This window comes from Rosa chinensis, chromosome 2 (genome assembly GCF_002994745.2).
Source record: "Rosa chinensis cultivar Old Blush chromosome 2, RchiOBHm-V2, whole genome shotgun sequence".
Lineage (NCBI taxonomy): Eukaryota > Viridiplantae > Streptophyta > Magnoliopsida > Rosales > Rosaceae > Rosa > Rosa chinensis.
In genome coordinates, this window is record NC_037089.1 from 19,773,871 (window position 1) to 19,796,473 (window position 22,603).

General features: G+C 39.7%; 4 protein-coding genes across 5 annotated transcripts; 1 reads left to right on the top strand and 3 right to left on the bottom strand.

The window, feature by feature from the left end:
- The first annotated feature begins 6,404 nt into the window (after window positions 1-6,404).
- On the top strand, window positions 6,405-9,140 carry LOC112188783 (galactomannan galactosyltransferase 1). The gene is made up of 2 exons (XM_024327994.2): window positions 6,405-8,002; window positions 8,806-9,140. Exon 1 carries the CDS (start codon window positions 6,595-6,597, stop codon window positions 7,966-7,968), a length of 1,374 nt encoding a protein of 457 aa, XP_024183762.1. The 5' UTR covers window positions 6,405-6,594; the 3' UTR covers window positions 7,969-8,002; window positions 8,806-9,140.
- Window positions 9,141-9,505: 365 nt separating this feature from the next.
- LOC112190803 (daf-12-interacting protein 1) lies at window positions 9,506-10,697 on the bottom strand. Of its 2 annotated transcripts, none has more exons than XM_024330282.2 (3): window positions 10,253-10,697; window positions 9,909-10,176; window positions 9,506-9,826 (listed from the first exon to the last, which is right to left on the bottom strand). In XM_024330282.2, exons 1-3 carry the CDS (start codon window positions 10,334-10,336, stop codon window positions 9,714-9,716), a joined length of 465 nt encoding a protein of 154 aa, XP_024186050.1. In that variant the 5' UTR covers window positions 10,337-10,697; the 3' UTR covers window positions 9,506-9,713. The 2 variants fall into 2 exon arrangements, with proteins under 2 accessions (XP_024186050.1, XP_024186051.1); XM_024330283.2 differs by having other exon boundaries at window positions 9,508-9,811; window positions 10,253-10,688.
- A 780-nt stretch (window positions 10,698-11,477) lies between these two features.
- Window positions 11,478-12,169, bottom strand: LOC112183859. The gene is made up of 2 exons (XM_024322176.1): window positions 12,051-12,169; window positions 11,478-12,009 (listed from the first exon to the last, which is right to left on the bottom strand). The coding sequence occupies exons 1-2, from the start codon at window positions 12,167-12,169 to the stop codon at window positions 11,478-11,480; spliced, it is 651 nt and encodes a 216-aa protein (XP_024177944.1).
- A 3,433-nt stretch (window positions 12,170-15,602) lies between these two features.
- Window positions 15,603-18,847, bottom strand: LOC112189452 (serine carboxypeptidase-like 2). Its single transcript, XM_024328789.2, has 14 exons — window positions 18,625-18,847; window positions 18,340-18,485; window positions 17,991-18,067; window positions 17,770-17,886; window positions 17,503-17,605; window positions 17,367-17,404; window positions 17,169-17,270; window positions 16,951-17,037; window positions 16,670-16,858; window positions 16,513-16,584; window positions 16,243-16,355; window positions 16,028-16,141; window positions 15,908-15,953; window positions 15,603-15,822 (listed from the first exon to the last, which is right to left on the bottom strand). The coding sequence occupies exons 1-14, from the start codon at window positions 18,792-18,794 to the stop codon at window positions 15,739-15,741; spliced, it is 1,458 nt and encodes a 485-aa protein (XP_024184557.1). The 5' UTR covers window positions 18,795-18,847; the 3' UTR covers window positions 15,603-15,738.
- Window positions 18,848-22,603: the final 3,756 nt, after the last annotated feature.

A 22,603-nucleotide genomic window follows, 5' to 3' on the forward strand; every position in this document is an offset into this window, starting at 1 on the left:
CACGGAACCGAAGAGGTCAACGTGGAAAGAGAGAGGGAGGCAACGCCTCTGGCCATATTAGTGGCGCCACCAACACTAAGAGCCATCTAAATGACGCTTTCAAAGCGCCTCAATCAATGGAGTCTGAGCAAAGAGATGTATGTTCTCGACGTGGAGAATCCAGTTATTGGGCACACATTTGTAGAGCTCGTGAAGAAATTGTCACCGCCTACAAAGCATATTGTGAAGCAAGATAAGCTCACTATGTGGAACAAGAAGATCATGATGATGTTCTAGAGTGAAGGGTTGAAGACTACAATTCTGGCTGAGATCAATAGATCGCTAATTCTGTTTAAGTCTTTATTTTTCCAAGAGATGTAATAGGCAATTGTCATTACTTTGTAGTAAATGCCAATGGTTTACTAAGTGTGATGTCTAGGAAGGTTATGAGATTAGTGGTACTTAAGAGAGCCTTGCTCCACCGACATCTCTCTACTCATCTGGTCACATTTATTTTGGAATTACCGAAAGAAGTTAGACGACTACCATTGTTTTGCATTAACTAGCATTTTGGATTAGATTTTCTTTGGTCAAAGAGACAATGATGTAACTCCATTGGCTTATGAATAAAATTTAGAGTTCTTTTCATTATGACTCCATTTTGATTATGAGCGTATGACTTTATGACTACGATGGCTGGGCCATCAGTATTGATTCAAGGACATGTAATAGCCCAAGTTCTCCCTTGCCAAATGGCACCTTGACTACTGTCACAGAAACTCTCTACGCTCCTAGGGCAAATCGCACCTATGAATAACCAACGGATTCCATGCGAAAGCGCATGTAGAGAATGAAAATGAGTTCCTTTGCAATGTCTCTAATGATTGCGAACAAAGGCGCATCTTAAAGAAGTTTATGTGTCTCTCTAGTAGACTCTATGTCACTATTCGAGCTATTAAATCCAATAAAAGTTATGAGAGAAGATCTCTTGGATTTAGACACATAATAGCTTTGTCACGACAGGATAGGTCATCTTCATCATGATGATCCGTCAACTAAAGACTTCACATGGACATCTATTTTCTTGAGCGAAACGAAGCATGAATCAAAAGTTGATTCTTGGACTAAGTATGACCGCCGCCGCCGTCTACCACCAGCCTAGGGCTGGCATAGTCCTTATCCATGATGCCATGGATAGAGTACATCATGGTGATGACGCTCCTGGTGATGTTGCAATCACCAACTTTTATTCAAATAGCGTTTCAGACGCTCAAGCCCAACTACAATCCTCATTGGTTGCTTGTAATGCCTCTCGCTCGTTTTACAAAGCCCGTTCTTTAGGGAAATAAGGGCTGAGACCCTCCTATGCAAAGGATATGAAAATACTCATTTTGTTCTTACATAGAACCCATGGGGATTCTATGGACTGATTCAACTAACTTGCGGATGTTTAAATATCTCATGATGTTGGTTGACACGCAAACACGCTGGTCACTTGTTGTGCCATTGTCCACTTATAATGCTGCTTCTGCTATACTCCTAGCACATATCATATGCCAACGGGCTCACTCCTCGAATCATCATATTCAGTCAATTGGACTTGACTATGCTAGAGAGTTTACATCGAAGACTTTCGATATTGCAATAGGACTGATGTTAGACATCATATTACCATGTACACACCCAAATGGTCATGCGGAAACGACTACGATGGTTGTCAGGATTTGGTAATGCGCACTAACCTCCTTATATCCTCTTGGGGTGATGCAATATCGCATCCAGCTATGCTAATTCATCTACAACCCATTGCCACTCAATGTACCTCTGCGTTACAACTAGTGACTGGGTACAAGTATCGTACTTACGCATATTTGAGTGTGCCATTTATGTGCCAATTGAGCCGCCACAGCGCACTATGATAGGTCCTTATAGACGAATGGGAAACTACGTTGAATTTGAGACTCCGACAATCGTCCGCCACTCCTTACCCTTGCAAGGCGATCTCCTTACCGCTAGATTTGCTGGTTGTCATTTTGATGAGATAGTCTTTCCATCGTTAGGGGGAGATAAGAACACATATATTCAGCGGGAACGACAAGAATTGTCGTGGTCTGTCCCCACTATGTCTCATCTCGATCCCCGTTAAAGTGACGAGATCACACAAATATGCTGCAAACATGCCTGCAAGGATGGACGTCCCTATGAGAGGACGTAGCGCCACCCTACACAGAGATAGGCCAGGCGCCAACACCATAGAGTGGCACTTTGGAGTTATAGGCCATGGCCCCAGCTAGGATGCGTGGGAGGCCCGTGGGTTCGAAGAATACTTTGGCACATTTTAATCCTTTGATCATCAAGACCCAAAATCCGTGTCATGAGTATCTTCCAGATTATGGTTATCGTTGGGGGACGCTTCAACGTCAAAACTTATTCCTGAGAATATAGAGCTATTTGAAACGCATGAGTTTGTAGTTGCGCATTTCGTTGTGCATGAGTTTGTTGAGTCCGATGACATCGAACCACACTCCGTTGATGAACGAATGCCAACGTAGAGAGATTTGGCCTAAATGGAAAGATGCGATCCATGTTAAGTTGAATTCTCTAACGAAGAGGAAGGTTTTTGAGCTAGTGATGCCAACACCTCCTAACATAAAACATGTTAACTAATGGGTCTTCGTTAGAAAGCTTGGTGAGAAAAAGAGATGGAAATCTCGCCTTATGGCGCTAGGCTACTCACAAAACGCCCTGGAATCAACTACGATGAGACATATTCTTTCGTAATGGATGTCATTGTACTCCACTACCCTGTCAGTTTGGTAGTTTCCGAATAACTGAATATGCAGCTTATGAATGTGGTCACTACGTATCTCTATGGGGATCTAGATACGGAATATAAATGAATGTTCATGGTGAGCTTCATTTGCCCAAGTCATTGAGAAGGGATATGCCCGCGCGTTTCCATAGTAAGTTTCGGATTCTATCGCGGTTCATGTTGGACATGATCTTCATTGGAAGCCTTTAAAGAGTTAAGGGAAACCGTTGAACACTTGAAATCCGAGTTTAAGATGAAGGATTTTGGGAGAACACGATTATGCCTCAGTTTGGAACTTGAGCATCGTATTGATAGATGCTTAAGCATTTTGCAAGGTCAAACCTTCAGACACCTCCATGATCGTCCTTAGTCTTGATCCTGAAAAGGATCCTCTTCGTCTGAAGGATGATGATGAAGATGTGCTAGAGGCAGAAGTGTCTTACATGAGTACAATAGGCGCATTATTGTACTTATCTTAATGCACAAGACCGGACATCTCATTTGCAGTGAACTTGTTAGTTAAGGTATAGCTCTGCGCCAACGCGACACCATTGGATTGATGTAAAAAGATATTTTTCTGTACTTGAGATGTATGATTGAGATGAGCTTGTTCTATCCCTCCAGAGAGACGATGGATTCGGACCCATCACACACTGGCCTGCGTCCACTATCCCCATCCCAAAACGACATTTGTTTTGGAAGGTTTTGCTGATGTTGGGTATCTCTCTGACCTACACAAAGGTCATTATTCCCAAAATGGTTAAGTGTTCACCATGGGTAAAGACCGTGATATCTTAGAGGTCTACAAAACAGACCCTAGTCGCTATATATTCGAACAATGCATAGATTATTGCTCTTCACGAAGTGGTTCGTGAATGTATATGGATTGGATCCATAGTTACGCATGTTCGAATAATTGTGGTTTGAAGTCTACCACAGATGAGCCTACGAGCATATAGGATAATGCTACTTGTTTTGAACAAATGAAGCAAGGCTACATCAAAAGCGACAACACCAAGGATAATCAGCAACAACAAACTCTCCTCAAGATCAGTGAACTAGGTTCGATCTGAGGACAGTATGGCAGACTTGCTCATTAAGTCATTGCCTAAATTCCACTTTCGAGAAACATGTTGGTACCATCGTTTGCGGAAATTATCCGAACTCTAATGATCGTAGTCATCAGGGGGAGATGCAGACATCAGGGGGAGGTGTCTATATGTATGGTCTCGAAACGTGAATGGTGTGTTGTGCTCTTTCCCCCTTCGACCGAGGTTATTTTTGTCCCACTGGGTTTTTGTCACTCGGCAAGGTTTTTAATGAGGCAACAAGAGGAGCACCACGTTTGGGCGACACAAAGAGGAGTGTTCAAGTAAATCCAGAATATGTGTCTTGCCCAAATCCTAGGTTACTTGATCTAGTGGTAATAGGGTTAGAATTAGAGATAATATCGGAGAATCTTGGAGATATCCAATCAATTGTAATATTACGTTTCCTTGTATAACTCTGATTCTATGACATGTAATACTCTATATAAAGAGGCCCCTATTATCACTGAAAGTACGACTCAATTCTCTACTAATTTCAGTTTTCCTTAAACAAAAACCATATTGTTTATTCTAATTTATATTACAAAAAATTAGTTGCTCTAAAGTTAGTAATATCGAAAACAAAAATACCGAATTTGTTAGATATGATTAAAAACTGAAAATTTTGGTTGGTAATTGGAAGCTTAATTTTGAAACCGAAAGCTTTGGTTTTGAAATAGTAATACCTATAACCGATTCGAACCGACCGAGTGACAGCCCTAGTTGTAATTCTTTTTCCGGTTATGAATTACACTGTTCAATAATCTGACAAAAAAGATCACATTGGTGAAATTTAAGTTTAAGATCGATTACAATAATTTATATATGTCCTTGATAAATTCTTTATATTGTACGAGAAGAGATTTAAAACCCAAACTTAAATGCACAGATAAATCAAAAGAAAGAAAAATGAAAATAAGTCACGTTGTAATGGATCGATTAGAGGATAAAAAGGCTCTTATTTGTTTGGATTTTTGTAAAGCAAGGAATGCTTGTAAGCAGATTTGTATCCCTAATCAAACCATCATACAAGTTTAATATCCTGAACTTGTAATTCAACTTGTGATGGTTAGATTCTTAAGAGTGGACCAACAAATTGCCTACAATATATTATGAATTGGAAATGCTGCTAAATAAGAAAACTCCTGACAATAGGAAAACACACATGAATACTGTCTCAAGTTGAATATCTATGTCATTTGTTGAAGTCTAGACTAGGGCTCATTGGTTCTTGATAAAAAATATACCATAAAACTGGATTAATCTATGTATGGGTGCAAGTTAAAAAACCATATGCGGCAAGTCATTATCTTCTGAATCTTCTGATGGTAGTGGTATCTCTGTGCTCTTCTGTTTTTATCTGCAACATTGTATACTTGTAATAAGAATATTGGTAACACCCATTATTGTTTAGTAACGCCTTGCTGTTTTTCCTTACTAAAATACTAATGCATTAATAAAACATTAATTACAGAAGGATGACAATGCTTTAGTACCATCTAACAAAAATTACTGTAGAGTTATACTAACCCTAGTAAGCAAATAGAACAATACTCCTAGGACTAGCCATCATCGGTTTATGATGAAATGCTAATTGTTCGGAAAATTGTCTCTGTTCAATGTAGTTGGTTGACTAAACATTCCCAATTAGTTGTAATGTTTTAGAGATTTTTTTTTTTTTTTTTTTGAGGAGGAAGACGTAAATAGTAACCACACACACCCATGCAGTGTATCTCAGTTTTGCCAAACTAATCACTGCACCGCAGACGCACGAACTCTCGTGTTAACGAATAAAAATCTCTAAAATCTACTGACCACGGGATGGAGCTGAGAATTGAACGTTAGATCTGAGGGTTCCAGATTAGACCGCTCGATCAGCACACCACATCACGTGGTTGTTTTAGAGAATTGAATTATATAAAACCGACTACGACAATACATGTAATGAAAAGATGATCGATTTCAAATGATGTCGAAAATAGATTTTACATGCATCCGACAAAGGTATCATGGAACAAACCATACTCATACAACTGTGGCTGCATCCATGTGCATGATCATTGATCAGTCCTTATATTTATCGTCATTTTTTGCACAAATAGTAAGGAAGAACAAATTTCTTACAGTTCAGGACATGCAGCATTCTCATATTTGGAATAGCCATTTAACCACTTATTGCCCCTTTGAAATAACCGTAATGCCCTTACACCCATCTCCTACAGCCCTACTGTAACTTTTTTTTTTTTTTTTGGGTACATAGCCCTACTGTAACTTTCCATTAAGGTAAAAATAAATTTAATTTCCATGACTTGGAAAAATCCCATTACTCCCCCTAAACTGTCGGTTCATATCTCACACCCACGTGTCTCTTCGGTAAGAAGCCAGACATCGTAGGACCCTTCCCTGCCGTCGATCCACGCACTTCGCACAGACACCGCAGTGCAACTCAGCATCCCCTACCCCTTTAATCACACCAGTACTGTTGTCTCCTCGCTCCCTCTTCCAGTCTTCCCTAAACCCTCTTCCCTATCATCTCAAAAAAAAAAAAAAAACCCTCTTCCCTAGTCTCTAGTCTATACTTAAATTCTCTGCTAAAATATCTACCAGACCAAAAACTGAGAACCTCCAAGAACATTTCCATCCATGACCGCCAAACATCGCTGTTAGCCTTATCTGTCACAGACCCTAAAACCCCTCCACCACTACTATTTAACCATGGTCTCCCCCGAGCCCTCCTCTCACCCCCAACCAATGTCGAAGCCCTCTTTACGAGCCAAGGCCTCCTCATGGTTCACCGACGGCCTTCTCTTCCTCGGCGGCGCATTTCTCGCTCTTTTACTCCTCATCACTATATGGTCCTTCATACACCCCAACTCCACTTCCGCCCCCAATTTCGGGCGTACCGTCACTCCGCCCCGGTCCAATTCGGTTCGTCATTCCGACCCGGGTCCGAGTTTACAGTCCGACCCGCCCGACCGGACCTTCTACGACGACCCGGAGCTGACCTACTCTATTGGCAACCCCGTTAAAAACTGGGACGAGAAGCGGAGCCAGTGGCTACTGCATCATCCTTCATTCGGCGCCGGAGCAGCTGAACGGATTCTCATGGTGACGGGATCGCAGCCGTCCGCGTGTAAGAATCCTATCGGCGATCATTTGCTGCTGAGATTCTTCAAGAACAAAGTGGACTACTGCAGAATACACGGCCACGATTTGTTCTACAACAACGCGTTCCTTCACCCGGAAATGAAGAGCTACTGGGCCAAGATTCCGGTCATCCGGGCCGCCATGGTGGCCCACCCGGAAGTCGAGTGGATCTGGTGGGTCGACTCGGACGCGTTGTTCACCGACATGGAGTTCAAATTACCGTTAGAGAAGTACAGGAGCCACAACCTCATCGTTCACGGCTGGGCCCACTTGATTCTGGACACCCACAGCTGGACGGGGTTAAACGCCGGCGTGTTTCTGATCAGGAACTGCCAGTGGTCCATGGACTTCCTCGAGGCCTGGGCCGGAATGGGCCCGCAGACGCCGGACTACGAGAAGTGGGGGGAGACGCTCCGGGCGACGTTCAAGGACAAGGCGTTCCCGGAGTCGGACGATCAGACGGGCCTGGCGTACCTGATTTACAAAGAGAACGAGAAATGGGCGGACAGGATTTACTTAGAGAGCGATTACTATTTCGAAGGGTATTGGGCCGAAATAGTCGGCACCCTGGATAACGTCACCGAGAAGTACACGGAGATAGAGAAACGGGAAGGGGACGAGGACGTGGCGCGGCTGAGAAGGCGACACGCGGAGAAAGTGAGCGAGCAATACGGTGCGTTTAGGGAGAAGTTTTTGAAGGACGCGGGGTCCGGGTACGGGGTGGGCAGCTGGAGGAGACCGTTCGTCACGCACTTCACCGGATGCCAGCCCTGCAGTGGGGACCACAATCAGATGTATTCCGGGGAGTCTTGCTGGGACGGCATGCAAAAGGCGTTGAACTTCGCCGATAATCAGGTGCTTCGTAAATATGGGTTCGTGCACCCGAGCGCAGTGGATCCGTCACTCCAGCCATTGCCGTTTAACTATCCGGTGGTGTCATAAGAGTCGTTTGATTTTATCATGGTCACATAGAAAGGTACATTGCATGAAAAACTTTGGTTTGGCCTTTATGCTTTGGACATGTGCTTTTTGCTTTTGCTTTTAATTCGCTCTTTTGGGCTTTTGTAGTGCAAGTACTTGTTTAATTAAATATCTTGTAGCTTTCTTAGGGCCATAAATCTTAAATCTTGTTTATGATTGGAGGATGATATCCAACTTTATAATAAGCACTTGATGATGGGAGCATTATGTGCTTCACCATTATTTTAGAATAGTATCTAACAATTAGTCACTGCCCCCTCTTGACTGAAATTTGACTAAATCATGGTCCTTGGTGCCTTTTGAAAGGGACTCAAAATATGTGGACATCTTAGGGGGTTAGATAGTGGACATCTTAGGGGGTTAGATAGTGGACTTAGTGAGTTGTGATAGATCTGGATGAACCATAATGTCATTTAAATCATTAAATACAATGACTAGAGATTTATATCATCTACTTGAACTGTTGAACACCATTTTTTAATTTCTGATCACGGCTTCATGAGAGTTGTTACTGTCACATGACTCTCAGAGCTACCTTACCTAACTTCTCTTTAATTTGCTTGGATTATCATAACTTCCTATCTTGCTGTGACCATCTTCCCCACCTGTAAACTAGCCTGGAATAGATGTTAGATTAACTTAATGGTTCATCAGACACAATGCAATGATAAATGACTTGATTTTCAGGCTGATAGGTAATAGGCAGCTTTAATCTTCTGCTTTATTCTGAGATTTTTATATGATAGAAAATATGTAGAGGATTTAACTTTTTTCTTTCTTTCTGAATCTTGATCATAGGAAAACCGGGTCCTCAGGGTCCAAGTTACAATATGCATGAGGCTTCTGACGATTCTGAACCGCTATTGCTTTGGGTAGCACAAGGACGCTTATGGCAATATGAAGAGGGATATTGATTCTTTATTTAATATCAAGAAATTATCTTATCCATTTACCCTATCCATTTTATAGTGCACTGTTAAAACTTTCATGTAAGTAAAATGTATGATATTTACCCCCGTGTGCACTTAATTAGGCCGAGTAACATTGGCAGCTCCTACAAAACCAACTGAAGCAAGCATGTTCATACCATAAACACAGTAGTAATGTGTTAATCTGTATATTTTCGCCCTGCATTATTCATTGTAATGATGTGTTTTGGTGAGCAAAGATGCAAGCAATGCTAAAAAATTTGTGCTCAATATAGAAAATAAAATGCAATAGTGCAATACTAATCATTTTTGAGTTAAATTTTAGCTAAAGTAGCTAAAAAGTCATTTTTAGCTAGCCACTTTAGAATAACGTCTGCATCAATGCTCTCTATTTTAGCTAGTTTTAAATTTATATTATTTTTTAAATGAATATTAAATAGTTTAAATGTATTTATAAATTACATAAAATAACTTAAAATGAATGTTTTAAATTATACATAGCCTCATCCTGCTCTCTATATTTAGGAGCGAGATAGTTAAAAGTTATAATAGATAGCCACTTAAGAGTCTGGTGCAGCTACCCACTACCTATGTACGAAGTCATGGGTTCGAGTCACCATGGGGGCATGAGTGAAAAATAAATAAAAAGCTAAACATGCTCTCCAAAATAGCTAAGAATCAAGAGTCTGCTAAAGAAGTTTTAAACCCATGTAAATTAACCCTAACCATTCCACAAGCCAAATCACAGCCTTTACCGGTTAGTTAAATCGAAATACATCAATGTTGCTCTCTTTCCTTGGCTAGCTTCTTCGCCTTCCTCCTTTGCTTCACCTTGTTCTTCTGATTACTGCAACCAGATTGAGGTGGCTGATCACCTACACAAATGCATTCTAAACTCTTAAATTTTTCAAACCCAGAAACCAAAATCTAATAAACACAGCTAACAGTGAAAAGATAAGATGATCATCTCACTTGGTTCCTCAGAGGCATTTCGTCGAACATCTGGAGTGCAATTTTCACCTTCACCGACTGTCAACGGCAAAAGAGGCCCTATGATTTGCCTGCGTCGAGAAGCGTCTTCCTTAAGCTTCTTCTTCCGGAGTCTCTTCCGCTGGGCCCTCGTAAGCTTCTGAATCTCACTTTCGCCATTACCATCCTCATCACCGCTAGTAGCTGAAGACTCACTTTCTAGTTCAAAGTCTTGACGTAAAATGTTCAAGTCTACGTCCTCATCTTTGAGCTGTAAGCAATTGTTTTCAGAATTAGAAGTTGAGAGAAGTTAGGAGTCGGAGGAGAGAGAGAGAGAGAGAGAGTACTGGTGGTGATGGAGGAGAAGGAGGAGGATAAAGCGTGTTGAGGACAGCCTCATTGAACTTGCGTCGCTTCTCTTCTCGGCGCATTGTTGATTGCAGAAGGGACCCAAATCACCCAATTCTGTACCTTTGTTGGTTTGAGATTAATGGGTTCCTCTTAAGCTCTCTAATTGCTTAGTTCTATAGCTTTTGTAGAAGAAATGAGACCGAAAATAAACGTCATACAGTGAAGTGTGCTTTGGTGTCATCTTCTTGCAGCAATATTGGCGGGTGATTTAGGCTGATGAGCTGATTTCAATACGCTCTAGAGGTTGGTTAGTAACTTGGTTCGGCTGTAATTGTGACTAGCTAACTTCGGTTTTTACCGGCTCTAAAAGGGTCCGCTTTCTTGACGTTGGTAGGACAATTGTGGGATGAGTTGTAAACTCAGATATTAGCTCATCGAATCACCGTCAAGTTTGCGAGCCTTGTTTTACGCGTTGCACTGGTGTATACTGACTTCGGACTTATTTGAATGTGCAGAATTTGAAGGGAGAACACAAAAAAAAAACATAGTCAGGTGAAAAATATTAACTTGAAACTTTAAGCTTAGGGATAAATGCTTTTTGACATTAAAAAGCATGATCTTTTTACTCATCTTCTTAGGTGCGGTCTTATACTTTGTGTTAGGACAATGTTTACTTTTGAGGGTCATGCATCTTCAGTTAAATGGTTTTAGTATTTCATCATATGATAGAAGTCTAAAATGAAGTCATTTAAACACGACTACAACACTAACGCCCACAAGAAACTCTTTAAAATAGAAAGTCATTGTTAATATAAGCTTGCTCATATATAGTTAACACCAATGTGTCCATGCTTTGCTCGGTCATAAGACTTTGTATGTTGTTAAACTAAACAATGTATATTTTTCATCATGCATCATGAGAAACTGAAATAGAAGAAACTCAAGAAAGACATACTTAATGACCAAATCCACAGTAAATGAAAAGAAATTAAATTACCGGCTAGCTAATACAAGAATCTAAAACCTAAAACACCCTAAAATAATGGTGCCATGCATAGCCCTCTCTCACACAACTGAAGCACCACCAGCCCGGTCTTCCCTCTACCTCCTCCTCTCGCCCCGACAGTGGCTGCGGTGGTGGTAGCGGGTTGATCCGTTGAATCGTTGATGCATTGGTGGTCAGAACCGACCTCAAACTATATAGCATTTGCCAACTCATTCTTACTGATAGGTACTACCCAAGGGAAGTATTGGGTAGTAGTCAACATCGCACTGCCCAGACCGACTCGTCATTTCGCCGGTCCCATTCTTCCCGGAAAAATCAAAATCAACCCTATCGCAGGAGACCAGCATCCAACCTCGTTCCGCCGGCAATATCCTAGAGTACTCAAACCACACCTTAGCCAGGAGTCTGAATCCGAAACTCACCAACTCACTCTTCCTCTCGCCGGAGATTCCCTGCGCCACTTGCCTCCCCGGTTGCCTCCACACTCCGAGTCTCAAACTGACACGTGTCTGGTTCCTCCGGCTCAGAACAAACGAAGGGAACGGGTTTTTCACGAGGGTGTAAACATCGCGGCACCCATCCTGGTAGCGGACCCCGGCCTGGACACGGCTGTAGTAGGGTTCGAGTTTGCGGCTAGGGTTGGCGGCAAGGAGAGTGAAGTCCCACGTGGCGGTTAACTTGGAGCCTTCAACGTTGAGTTGGGTCACGGTGGCCGATTCGACTTTGAACTTGGGGAGTGTGGGATCCCTGGTGATAATAAAATAGATGGCCAAAACCAGGAAGCTGACGAAACCGATGAGGAAGACGAGGCTGCAGAGACGGACGACGGTGGGGCGCTTAGTGGCCTAATGATGTGGGGGTTGTTGCCTGGAGTTAGGCCGGCTCCGAGTGGAGTCAGTTGAGCCATGGAGACGGAGAGCAACAAAATCAGTGCGCTAAATGTGGTATATACAGAGTTCTTTGTTTTTTTTTTAGAAGAATGGTATATACAGAGTTCATTTATGCATGGGATTTATATACACGCCGGGTTAACAGTGTGTGCAAGTAACCTTTTATTAGTAGAATTCCTATAACGAGGAGGTTTGGTTTAGGCTTTTTCCAATTTATGATCGAGTGCTTAAATTTTTTTTTTTTTTAAGAAACAAAGAATATATTCTATGGAGCTTCTATTCATACCTCTAAAATTGGCATTTGGACATCTTTCTTTAAAAAAAAAAAAAAAAAAAAGTCAAGTATGAAATCAACAAATGGTCATCCTTATGCCATTGTTTCCCTTTTGTTTTTGTTATGGTCTTCATCCTTACCAAGCAGCAGAGAAATCAACAGTTCCTCGAGTCAATTTCGGATATGTAATATTATATATCTAACCAAAACACTAACAGACAACTTTCTCTTAAAATCATACTCATCAATTGGAGTGTACTGTTTGAGCAAATAAATGAACCGAGGGAATTTTAGGAAGTTGAAGAAATGAACTTCTCTAGGCCTCTAAAGATGTATATGCCTACAAAATACAACAATAAGGGGGGGGGGGGCTATCAATTGAAAGTTTTTTTTTTTTTTTTTTCCAGCTTAGTTATATCGAGTAAAATAATATTGTGAAATGTTCAAAAATTGATGGAGGTCTAACTACCGATTTTGGAGGTATATGGACAGAACACTCTGAAAAAAAGTTTTTATTGATATTATTGGATGGTGATTTTTTTTTTTTTTCAGCTTAGTTATATCAAGAGTAAAATAATATTGTGAAATGTTCAAAAATTGATGGAGGTCTAACTACCGATTTTGGAGGTATATGGACGGAACACTCTGAAAAAAAGTTTTTATTGATATTATTGGATGATGGATATTATGAGAAAATTAGGGAGCTGTAGATAGCATATTGGTTATTTGTGTTGGAGGTCTATTAAGTGGGGAGGTCTAAATACCAATTTTGGAGATATGAATAGAAGCTCCCTATATTCTACTATATATATTCTTCAACTAATGAATCGGAAAACATATAAAGGTGAGATATGGGCTCTAACCCCAACACAATAACAGACACCATGAGCCTAAAGGATCCAAACACTAACCATACATGTCGCCTCTTTCCATAGGCTAGATACTGATGCACAACTCTTGTACCCAACGAGAACTAGTAAGATCTCGTTTGGGATTGCTTCGCTTTTAAAAAAAATCAACTTTTGTTCAAAATTTTAGATTTGATTGTGTTTGGTAAATAAATAAAATGATTAAATTCAGTTTACCCTCCTGAGGTTTGGAGGTATTTTCATGTTAGTCTCTGTCCTCTCAATTTAATCAGTTTACCTCTCGAACTCTTCAATTTTCCTCAACATTGTCCAATGTCTCATTTTCCGTCCAATTTGGACGTTAAGTCTGACAAAGAAGCCCACTTTAGGGGCTAAAATTGTCATTTCATGCAAAAAAAAAAAAAAAAAACCACCATGACCATATTCGACCCCCTCTCTCTGCCCTCCTCCTCCTTCTTCTTCTCCATTAACCCTAAATCAACACTTAAACAATAAGGCCAGTTTCCAACTTTAGATCTTAAACCCATTCTAAAGAACCAAATCAAGTCACCAACAAAGACCCATTTGATTCCTCACAATTCACAGGCGGAAAAACCCAGAATTGCTTTTGCTTAAAGTTCACGTGTAAAAACAAACAATTTTTGCAATATACAGATCCAAAATCATCAGAGAAATTCAAAACCAATCAAAATACTTAATCAGATTACCCAATTAAGCAAAAAAAAGAAAAGAGAGAGAATCAACCTAGCAGGGCTTGGTTATCTGATCAAGTATTCTGATTCCTCCTCTTCTTCCATTAAATTCCACTTCCTTCACTTTGTCACCACCATCCACCACCAAGCCTAATCCATCTCCATCTCTGCGACGAACAAGAAGACGAGGCTGAGTGTAGAAGCATGAAACAGCTACACAAGTAATCGAGCGTGAATCACAGGAGGGACGAAGAGATCCCAACCTCCCTAGCCTCCTCCTACTCCACCAAAGCCTTTAAGCAACCCAAATCTCTCCCCAGATCCATCAACTACATCTTCAAAGAGCAACACCTCCTCTTCATCCTCGTTGGCATTCTTGTCGGCTCCACCTTCTTCATCCTCGTTGGCATTCTTGTCGGCTCCACCTTCTTCATCCTCCAGCCCACTCTCTCCCTTCCAAGCCCAATCCCTGCATCCCTAGATCCTTCTCCTCCGTTCACGACATAATCAACACCGCCTCCTTCTCCACCGACCTCCCCCACAACGCCGGTAAGATCCCCGCCAGCCTCGGCAAGCACAGGCTTAGGATCGTCGTCACTGGTGGCGCCGGCTTCATTGGGTCTCACCTCGTCGACAAGTTACTCTTTAGAGAGAATGATGTCATTGTCATCGACAATTTGTTCACCGAGAGGAAGGAGAATGTGGTGCACCATTGAGAAGAGGTGGAGGAGTAGGTGGTAGTGTGATTAGAGAGTAGCCCATGAAGGCTGAGGTGAGTTAGATTCTGGGTTCAAGTTTGCATCTTTGCGATTTAGGGATATGAGACACAAAGAGTTTGAGACTCTGAGCTAGCCACAAATAGAAGATGGTGGGCAAGTATGGGTTCGTGGAGGCTAGGAGAAAAATTGGATTTGAGGGAGGTGGTGATTTTGGTAACCGGAGATCAAAGAAGAAGAAGATTGGGTCGAAAAAGAAGAAGAAGGAGGAGGAGGGAGGAGAGAGAGGGGATCGAATATGGTCGTGGTGTTTTTTTTTTTTTTTTGCATGAAATGACAATTTTAGCCTTAAAGTGGGCTTCTTTGTCAGATTTAACGTCCAAATTGGACGGAAAATGAGACACTGGACACGGTTGAGGAAAATTGAAGAGTTCGAGGGGTAAACTGATTAAATTGAGAGGACAGGGACTGACATGAAAATACCCCCAAACCCCAGGGGAGTTAAACTGAATTTAATCCTCATTAAAAAGCAGCTTTACTTGAAAGTTATAAGTCACTGACAGCAGATTTTAGAAGCAACCCAGATGTTGCTTTTAGAAACTGTTGTGGATCAAAACACGCTCTGAAGTTGTTTTATGTGCTGATAGCAATTTTAAAAATATTATTTACCAAACAAAAAACTGTTTTAGTTCACAGCTGATTATTCTCACAACACAACAGCAGCAGTTTTTTTTTTAAAAGTCACAGCAATCCCAAACTAGCCCTAAATTACCCTGTTTGAGTTAGGAAGAAATACTTTAAAGAATTATGCTCCAACCTTTTCTTTTAAGAACTTAGGATATGTCATTTAACAATTTGTAGTATTTGTAAATCTCTCACGCAGTTAATGGCTTAGTATAGAAGTTCAATTCTAAAATCTTAAATTTCAATATCAAACAGGATGCAACATGGTAGCATGGTCTCTTTGACAAACGAAAGGTGCGAGCATTGTCAATACATTTTAGCACAACTATAGATAGCGCTCTGAAGTGGGAGTTAGAGTGGCTCTTCAGAGATCCACCTTTTAAACATGGCAAAGCATTCCTTAGGCTGATACTCTGGAGCTGTGTGCCCTCCTCCCTGCACCACAACAACTAATGCAAGCTCATATTAGGCGATCATTTTCAATGTTATACTGTTGTACAAAGCACTTTAGCATTCTTGCCTTAACAGTTGCAAATGTAAAGTTGTTTGAGTATTCGATGGAGTATCTGCACAGAGCAAACAACAACAGTCAGTGAATAAGCTACATTGTAAAAGCATACTTGGTGTAGACAAAGCCTACCCAGCAACTTGACCATCAACCAGCCACGGTCTCCAGCGATCAACAATAGTAAAGTTGAGGGACTTAATCCATGCTAGGGTTCCCAAGTACGGTATCACCATGTCATGATCCCCACTGCATGAAACCAGACACTTTTCAAAGGTAAAAAAAAGTTCACCGTCACAACTGTAGTGATTTGAGCACCAATTGGGAAACTGGGCATACTGCAACTCAACCTGTATATAAGGGCTCGATAACCTCTGGTATTGAGAGATCGATGATAGCTAAGCACACTGCGGAAATATCTGTCATAAGGCAAGCTGCTGTTGCACCTGGTCCAGAACATCCTCTGCACACATAAGGGAATAGAGGAATTTTCACTGGCAGAACGCTCATGATGTTGCAAAGCATCAACAATGTCTTAAACATTTGTGTTTGTGATCTGTGTTTTAGTGTAGCTAACAATTCCATGCTTTGAATCTTACAGTTGGTTAACACTGTCTTACTTTTTGAACCCCAAGTGCTTTCTGGACGTTAGCATCATTTGCCCAAACATGCATCAGAAAATTTTGGTAATTCTGCAAGTGTAACGAGGGTCATTGTTTTCCCATAAGACATTGTCCACTGGAACCTTGATTGGTTCAAGAAAAGTGAAGAACATACCCTGCAACCAAATATAGGAAAGCCAATATGTTTGGGATTGAGGTCGAGGTGCATTGGGTTGACAGCCAATGATGCCTCTTCCGACCTTTCAATGCAATTTTTCTGGTGATCATTCGTCATACTAATTATAGGAAAGCTCGGAAGACACCGAGGCTCTAAGATATGTGCGCGGTTCACTTTTTCAGTGCACTACAATGGCAAGTAGTATTTAATAAACAGAGTAAAGAAATGTAGGAATGATTTATAAGTCTAGTTTGAACAAGGGGAAAAAATCTTCTTACTGCTGAGATTGCCTGGAGATACTTTGCACATTGTTTATTGCTTTGAACAATTCCTGCATATTGTCCTCTGCAATTCTTCTTTGCTGACTGACAAACATGCGCAGCCACCACTTAACATAATGTTCAGAAACTAAAACAAGTTCACTCTAGGACTGAAGGTGGCACCTAGACGACAATATATGTTAAAAAAAATGTGCATAAAACTAACTAGTAACTACCTTGTAGAGTTCATCAGGTATAAGTGCCATGCGATGGGCGTATGCGACCTTTGAATTCTCATCAAAATTTAAATCTGTACATGGGTTCCCAAGCAGATAGCCCTGAAAAGCATCTTGAATCATTAGAGGCCTTATAGTACTTTGAAAATCCAAAATCCTGGTGAAGTGATAACAATTTGGTCCTATCTGAACACATACTTTAAGATTAATTGCTGGTATATCCCCAACTTCGATACCTGCAACATCGTAGCAAGCCAGGTAATGTACCCCTCTGTAGTTCATTACAAGAGCCATATGTTATTGCAGTTGAATAAGTTTTGGCTATCACCACTACCTTTTCCAATTTCTTGAGCTACAACTGGGACTATCATGCCAGAGTACGAGTCACCAGCAATGTAGATTGGATTTGAAATGAACTTAGGATGATAGAGTAGCCACTGCATTTCAAGTAATAAAAAGGCATACAGATCAAGTTTATGAACACAAAACAAAAATGCCTCGAACAGGAAACAAAAAATAAGAAACACAGAGATCTTATTGTGCATATTGTTGGGTGCTTGTGTTTGTGTTTCATTTGAATGCAATCGTTGTGCTAATTTACCTTCATGAGGAAACTATAAATATGATTTACAAATAATGTATCACTGGACCACTGCAAGCTCCTTGGATATGAAAACCCGGTGCCAACAGGTGAATCTACAAATATTATGCTGGAAACCTAATACATTAGGCAATCCGATCATTCAGAAAAAGAACATCAGGAAATAGTACCAGTAGCAGTTGAATAACAAGATAAGTCAGGATGCACATCTTACTGGTTACCTTTGTCCATGAGTTGGGATTAAGAACAAAGGTCGGCAAGCTACCATTATACTCAACCATGTTGAACTTTATGGGGCCTAAACAAAACCATCAATTTGTCAAAAGCTTCTTGAAAATTGAGAAGGAAGGTCATTTAACATGGAAACTTGAAAAAAAATAATCAGTGGGTGGAAGATGATCAAGATAGCTTGAAAAAACAGAAAAAAAAAAATTATTCAGCAACAGGAAGTTACGTTAACAAGAAATTTTAGGTGTGTTTTGTTGGGGCCAATTTTTCTATGTTTACATTGTCAAATGACGGTTCCCAAGATAATCAATTTTGTAGTTACGGTTGGTAAACGTAGACTACCTATCTCAAAAGCAAGTCCACTTAGAGCAGAGCAAGAAGGACCACCAGTGAGCCAGAGCAAAAGAGGATCATCCCTGGGATTTCTTTCAGATTCAACGAAGTAATAGAAGAACTGCACATCATCTTTCTCATCAACCCCAATGTACCTAATAAAGTAAAAAACCCAAACAACTGAGTGCAATGACATGAATGCATCATTTGATAAATAAATCTACTAATTGAAGAAGTATCAATTGATGATCTTAGAAGTTCATGGCTTATTCCAAATTCTTACAAATCACTCACCCAGTTTCAAGTTGGAAAGGAAGAGAACCAGGAAATCCAGGAATAGACCTGACAATTGAGCAAGTAACCAGCTTTGGCTTTGATAAAAGCAGCAGAACTATCACAAGGAAGAAATTTTTGGCACCAAACTGTCCTAGCAGTGTTGTCCTCTCAAAGTTTGTTGCTTCCATTTTTCTTATTTTTCAAGGTGTTGTTGGAAGAGGGTGAGAGAATTTGGGTTGGACTAATTGCATGGTGGACTGATGACATATGTCCATTCTTTGTTTATGTGTCGGCTTAAAGTTCATATGGATGTTGTAGGTGTCAAAATAGGAAAAGTTCAGTCAGTTTTATAGAATTACAGAGTGTTTTGTAACATTTTAATATTTTATTTATTATTGAAATTAAATTTAGGTGAATTTATTTGTGTGTTTAAATTCAGAATTTATTTTGAATTTTATTTTGTAACTCATGGTGATTTATTTTGGGTTTTTAATTTTTGTAACCTATGGCATTTGGTTACTACCCTATTAATTGTAAGGAGTGTCCTAAGAGCCTATAAATAGCACCATTTGTTGCATGCTTAGAGATATCAAACTCTTACTCTGTTATTCACCCATCAACTTTCTCTCAAAAAACTCCAAAGTGTTTTTTGTTCTTTTGGCCAAAGAAAGGTGTTATTTTGGTGGAGCTTTGGGTTCCTCCAATTTGTGCAGATTGGTGTGAGACCGTACAATTAATGTTGGGTTGTTGTATCCTGGAGGGGATAAGTCAAGAGATTTCTGGTGCACGGGCATTGTTCCGCAGATGGCTTGAATCTCCTTAAAGAGAGCGAGATACCCGCGCCTCAGCCTATTGTCAACGAGTTTCGCATATAGAAATTATAATTTTTATTGTAATTTCACCAACAATTTTACGGAGACTTCAGTAAAGATGGAGCGTACTCAAGAGAAGCCGTTTGACAATATGGGAGATCTCAACAAGCCTTTCCGCTTTAAAGGTGTACATTTCAAGAGATGGAAGGGAAAAGTTCTCTTCTACCTTAATCTTTTCAAAGTTGCCTATGTGCTAACGGAGAAGAATCCATCAAAGAAGAGTACCGAAGGCATGGAGGATGATGAACTCCTTGCTCATGAAGAAAAAGTTGAAAATTTTCAAAAAGATGAGTATAATTGTCGGTACTATCTCTTGAACTGTCTTGCTGATCATTTTTATGATTATTATGATACAACATATTCTTCTGTCAAGAAAATTTGGAAAGCATTACAAAGCAAATATGACACCGAAGAAGCTGGTGCGAAAAAATATGCTGCAAGCCGTTTTTTCCGCTATCAAATGGTAAATGGCAAGTCGGTTGCGGAGCATGTCCAAGACTTTCAAATGATTGTAGCCGAAGTTACATTTGAAGGTGTCAAAATTGGTGACAATCTAGTGGTGGCTGGTATCATTGATAAACTTCCACCTTCATGGAAAGAGTTTCAAAAATCCATGCGTCATAAATAAAAAGAGATTTCCTTGGAGACCTTGACGACTCGCATCCGCGTTGAGGAGGAAGCAAGAGATCAAGATGTTCTTATGCAAGATATAAACAATGACACCTCCAAAGTAAATTTAGTATCTTCCAATAATAATATGCCCATTGGTCATTTTCATAAAAATTCTCATATGCAGCCAAAGAAGAAAAATATGAAAAAAGTTGGTAAACCTCACCAACAGAATAAAGGCAAACCAAGCTATGTGAATAAGAACCAATATCCTCCTTCAGAAAATAAGCAACAATATACTTGTTGTTATGTTTGTGGCAAAAGTGGGCATATTGCTCGAAATTGCAATTATTGAAAACGTGAGGCTGTTCCTCAAGCTCACATCATTGAAGAACCATATGTGGCAATGATAACTGATGTAAATATGGTTCAAAGTGTTGAAGGATGGTGGGCAGATTGTGGTGCTAATAGGCACATCTGCTACGATAAATATTGGTTCAAGAAATACACTCCTTTTAAGGAGCACAAAACAGTTATGCTTGGAGATTCACATACTATTCATGTGCTTAGAACTGGTGAGGTGGAACTCAAATTTACTTCTAGTAGGGTGCTAACTTTGAAAGATGTGTTGCATACACCCTCCATGAGAAAAAATTTGATGTCTAGTTATCTTCTTAATAAGGCTGGTTTTAAATAAACTATGGAATCTGACCAATATGTGATTACTAAAAAAGGTGTATTTGTGGGTAAAGGTTATGCTTGTGATGGTATGTTCAAATTGAATGTTGAGAATACTAATAAAGCATCTACTTCAGTTTATATGCTCTTTTCTTTGAATTTTTGGCATGCACATTTATGTCATATAAATAGTAGATATGTGGGGATCATGAGTAGCTTGGGTTTAATTCCTTCAATGCAAAAAGATTTTGAAAAATGTGAGACTTGCAGTAAAGCAAAAATTACTAGAAGGCTTCATAAAAATGTTGAAAGGCATACCGAGCTATTAGAATTAATTCATACAGACTTGTGTGAATTTGAGAGAGTTTTAACTCGTGGAGGTAACAGGTATTTTATCACTTTTATTGATGATTGTTCCAAATATGCTTATGTCTATTTGTTAAAAAATGAAAGTGATGCTTTTGCCAAATTTAAAGAGTTCCTCCTTGAGGTTGAAAATCAATTTGGTAGAAAAATTAAAAGTCTCTGAAGTGATAGAGGGAGAGAATATAATTCTTTTGAATTCAATTCTTTTGTTCAATCTTTATGAGTGATTCATGAAGTTACTCCACTTTATTCACCTACTTCTAATGGTGTGGCAGAAAGAAAAAATAGAACTTTGATTGACTTAACAAATGCCATGTTGATTGATTCAGGTGCTCCATCTAATATTTGGGGTGAAGCAGTTTTAACTGCTTGTTATGTGTTGAATAAAGTGCCATATAAATATACAAAAATTACACCTTTTGAGGTGTGGAAGGGGCATAAACCAAATTTGGGTTATCTTAGAGTTTGGAGTTGTTTAGCCTTTGTGAGGTTAACTGACCCTAAAAGACCAAAATTGGGTGCTAGAGCTACAACTTGTGCTTTCATTGGATATGCTTAAATAGTACAGCCTATAGATTTCTTGATGTTGAAAATCACGTTGTGATTGAATCTGGTGATGCAATTTTTCATGAAGAAAAATTTCCTTTTAAATTGAAAAATAGTGGGGGTCAAGAATCTAGAGAAAATATTTTTACACAACCTAGTTCTTCTTCTTCTAATTTGCATATACAAGAAACTAATGAAAATGAACCTAGAAGAAGTAAGAGAGCTAGAGTTGAAAAAGATTTTGGCCCTGACTATTATGTTTACAATGTTGAGGAAAATCCTATTTCTTTACATGAAGCTTTATCATCACTAGATGCAATTTTCTAGAAAGAGGCTGTGAATGATAAAATGGAGTCTCTAATTTCTAATAATACTTGGAAATTAGTAAATTTACCAATATGTTTTAAAACCATTGGGTGTAAATGGGTCCTTAGAAAAAAGCTCAAACCAGATGGAAGTATAGACAAATATAAAGCTAGACTTGTTGCTAAAGGCTTTAAGCAAAAAGCTGATGTAGACTTCTTTGATACTTTTTCTCCAGTTACAAGGATTACATCCATTAGATTATTGATTGCTATTGCTGCAATTCATGATTTCATTATTCATCAAATGGATGTGAAAACAGTTTTTCTAAATGGTGATTTAGATGAAGAGATCTATATGGACCAACCAGAAGGTTTTATAGAACCTGGTCAAGAGCATAAGATATGTAAGTTATCTAAATCCCTTTATGGTTTAAAGCAGGCTCCTAAACAGTGGCATGAAAAATTTGATTCCTGCATGATTGAAAATGGTTATAAATCAAATGAATGTAACAAGTGCATATATTATAAATCTTGAAAAAATTCACATGTTATTATTAGCCTCTATGTGTTAATTTTTGGCTCAAATTTGCATGTAATTGATGAGACAAAAACTATGCTTAA

What these genes read in the sequence shown, in the direction of transcription:
- LOC112188783 (XM_024327994.2), top strand. Translation starts at nt 6,595, where the DNA reads ATGGTCTCCCCCGAGCCCTCCTCTCACCCCCAACCAATGTCGAAGCCC.
- LOC112190803 (XM_024330282.2), bottom strand. Translation starts at nt 10,336, where the DNA reads ATGCGCCGAGAAGAGAAGCGACGCAAGTTCAATGAGGCTGTCCTCAAC. An exon ending in CTTCTCCTCCATCACCACCA is followed by an intron (nt 10,177 to 10,252) that starts GTACTCTCTCTC and finishes AATTGCTTACAG; the next exon opens with CTCAAAGATGAGGACGTAGA. An exon ending in AAATGCCTCTGAGGAACCAA is followed by an intron (nt 9,827 to 9,908) that starts GTGAGATGATCA and finishes TTAAGAGTTTAG; the next exon opens with AATGCATTTGTGTAGGTGAT.
- LOC112183859 (XM_024322176.1), bottom strand. Translation starts at nt 12,169, where the DNA reads ATGGCTCAACTGACTCCACTCGGAGCCGGCCTAACTCCAGGCAACAAC. An exon ending in TCGTCTTCCTCATCGGTTTC is followed by an intron (nt 12,010 to 12,050) that starts GTCAGCTTCCTG and finishes TATTATCACCAG; the next exon opens with GGATCCCACACTCCCCAAGT.
- LOC112189452 (XM_024328789.2), bottom strand. Translation starts at nt 18,794, where the DNA reads ATGGAAGCAACAAACTTTGAGAGGACAACACTGCTAGGACAGTTTGGT. An exon ending in AGCTCAAGAAATTGGAAAAG is followed by an intron (nt 17,405 to 17,502) that starts GTAGTGGTGATA and finishes ACGATGTTGCAG; the next exon opens with GTATCGAAGTTGGGGATATA. An exon ending in ATCTCCAGGCAATCTCAGCA is followed by an intron (nt 16,859 to 16,950) that starts GTAAGAAGATTT and finishes TTGCCATTGTAG; the next exon opens with TGCACTGAAAAAGTGAACCG.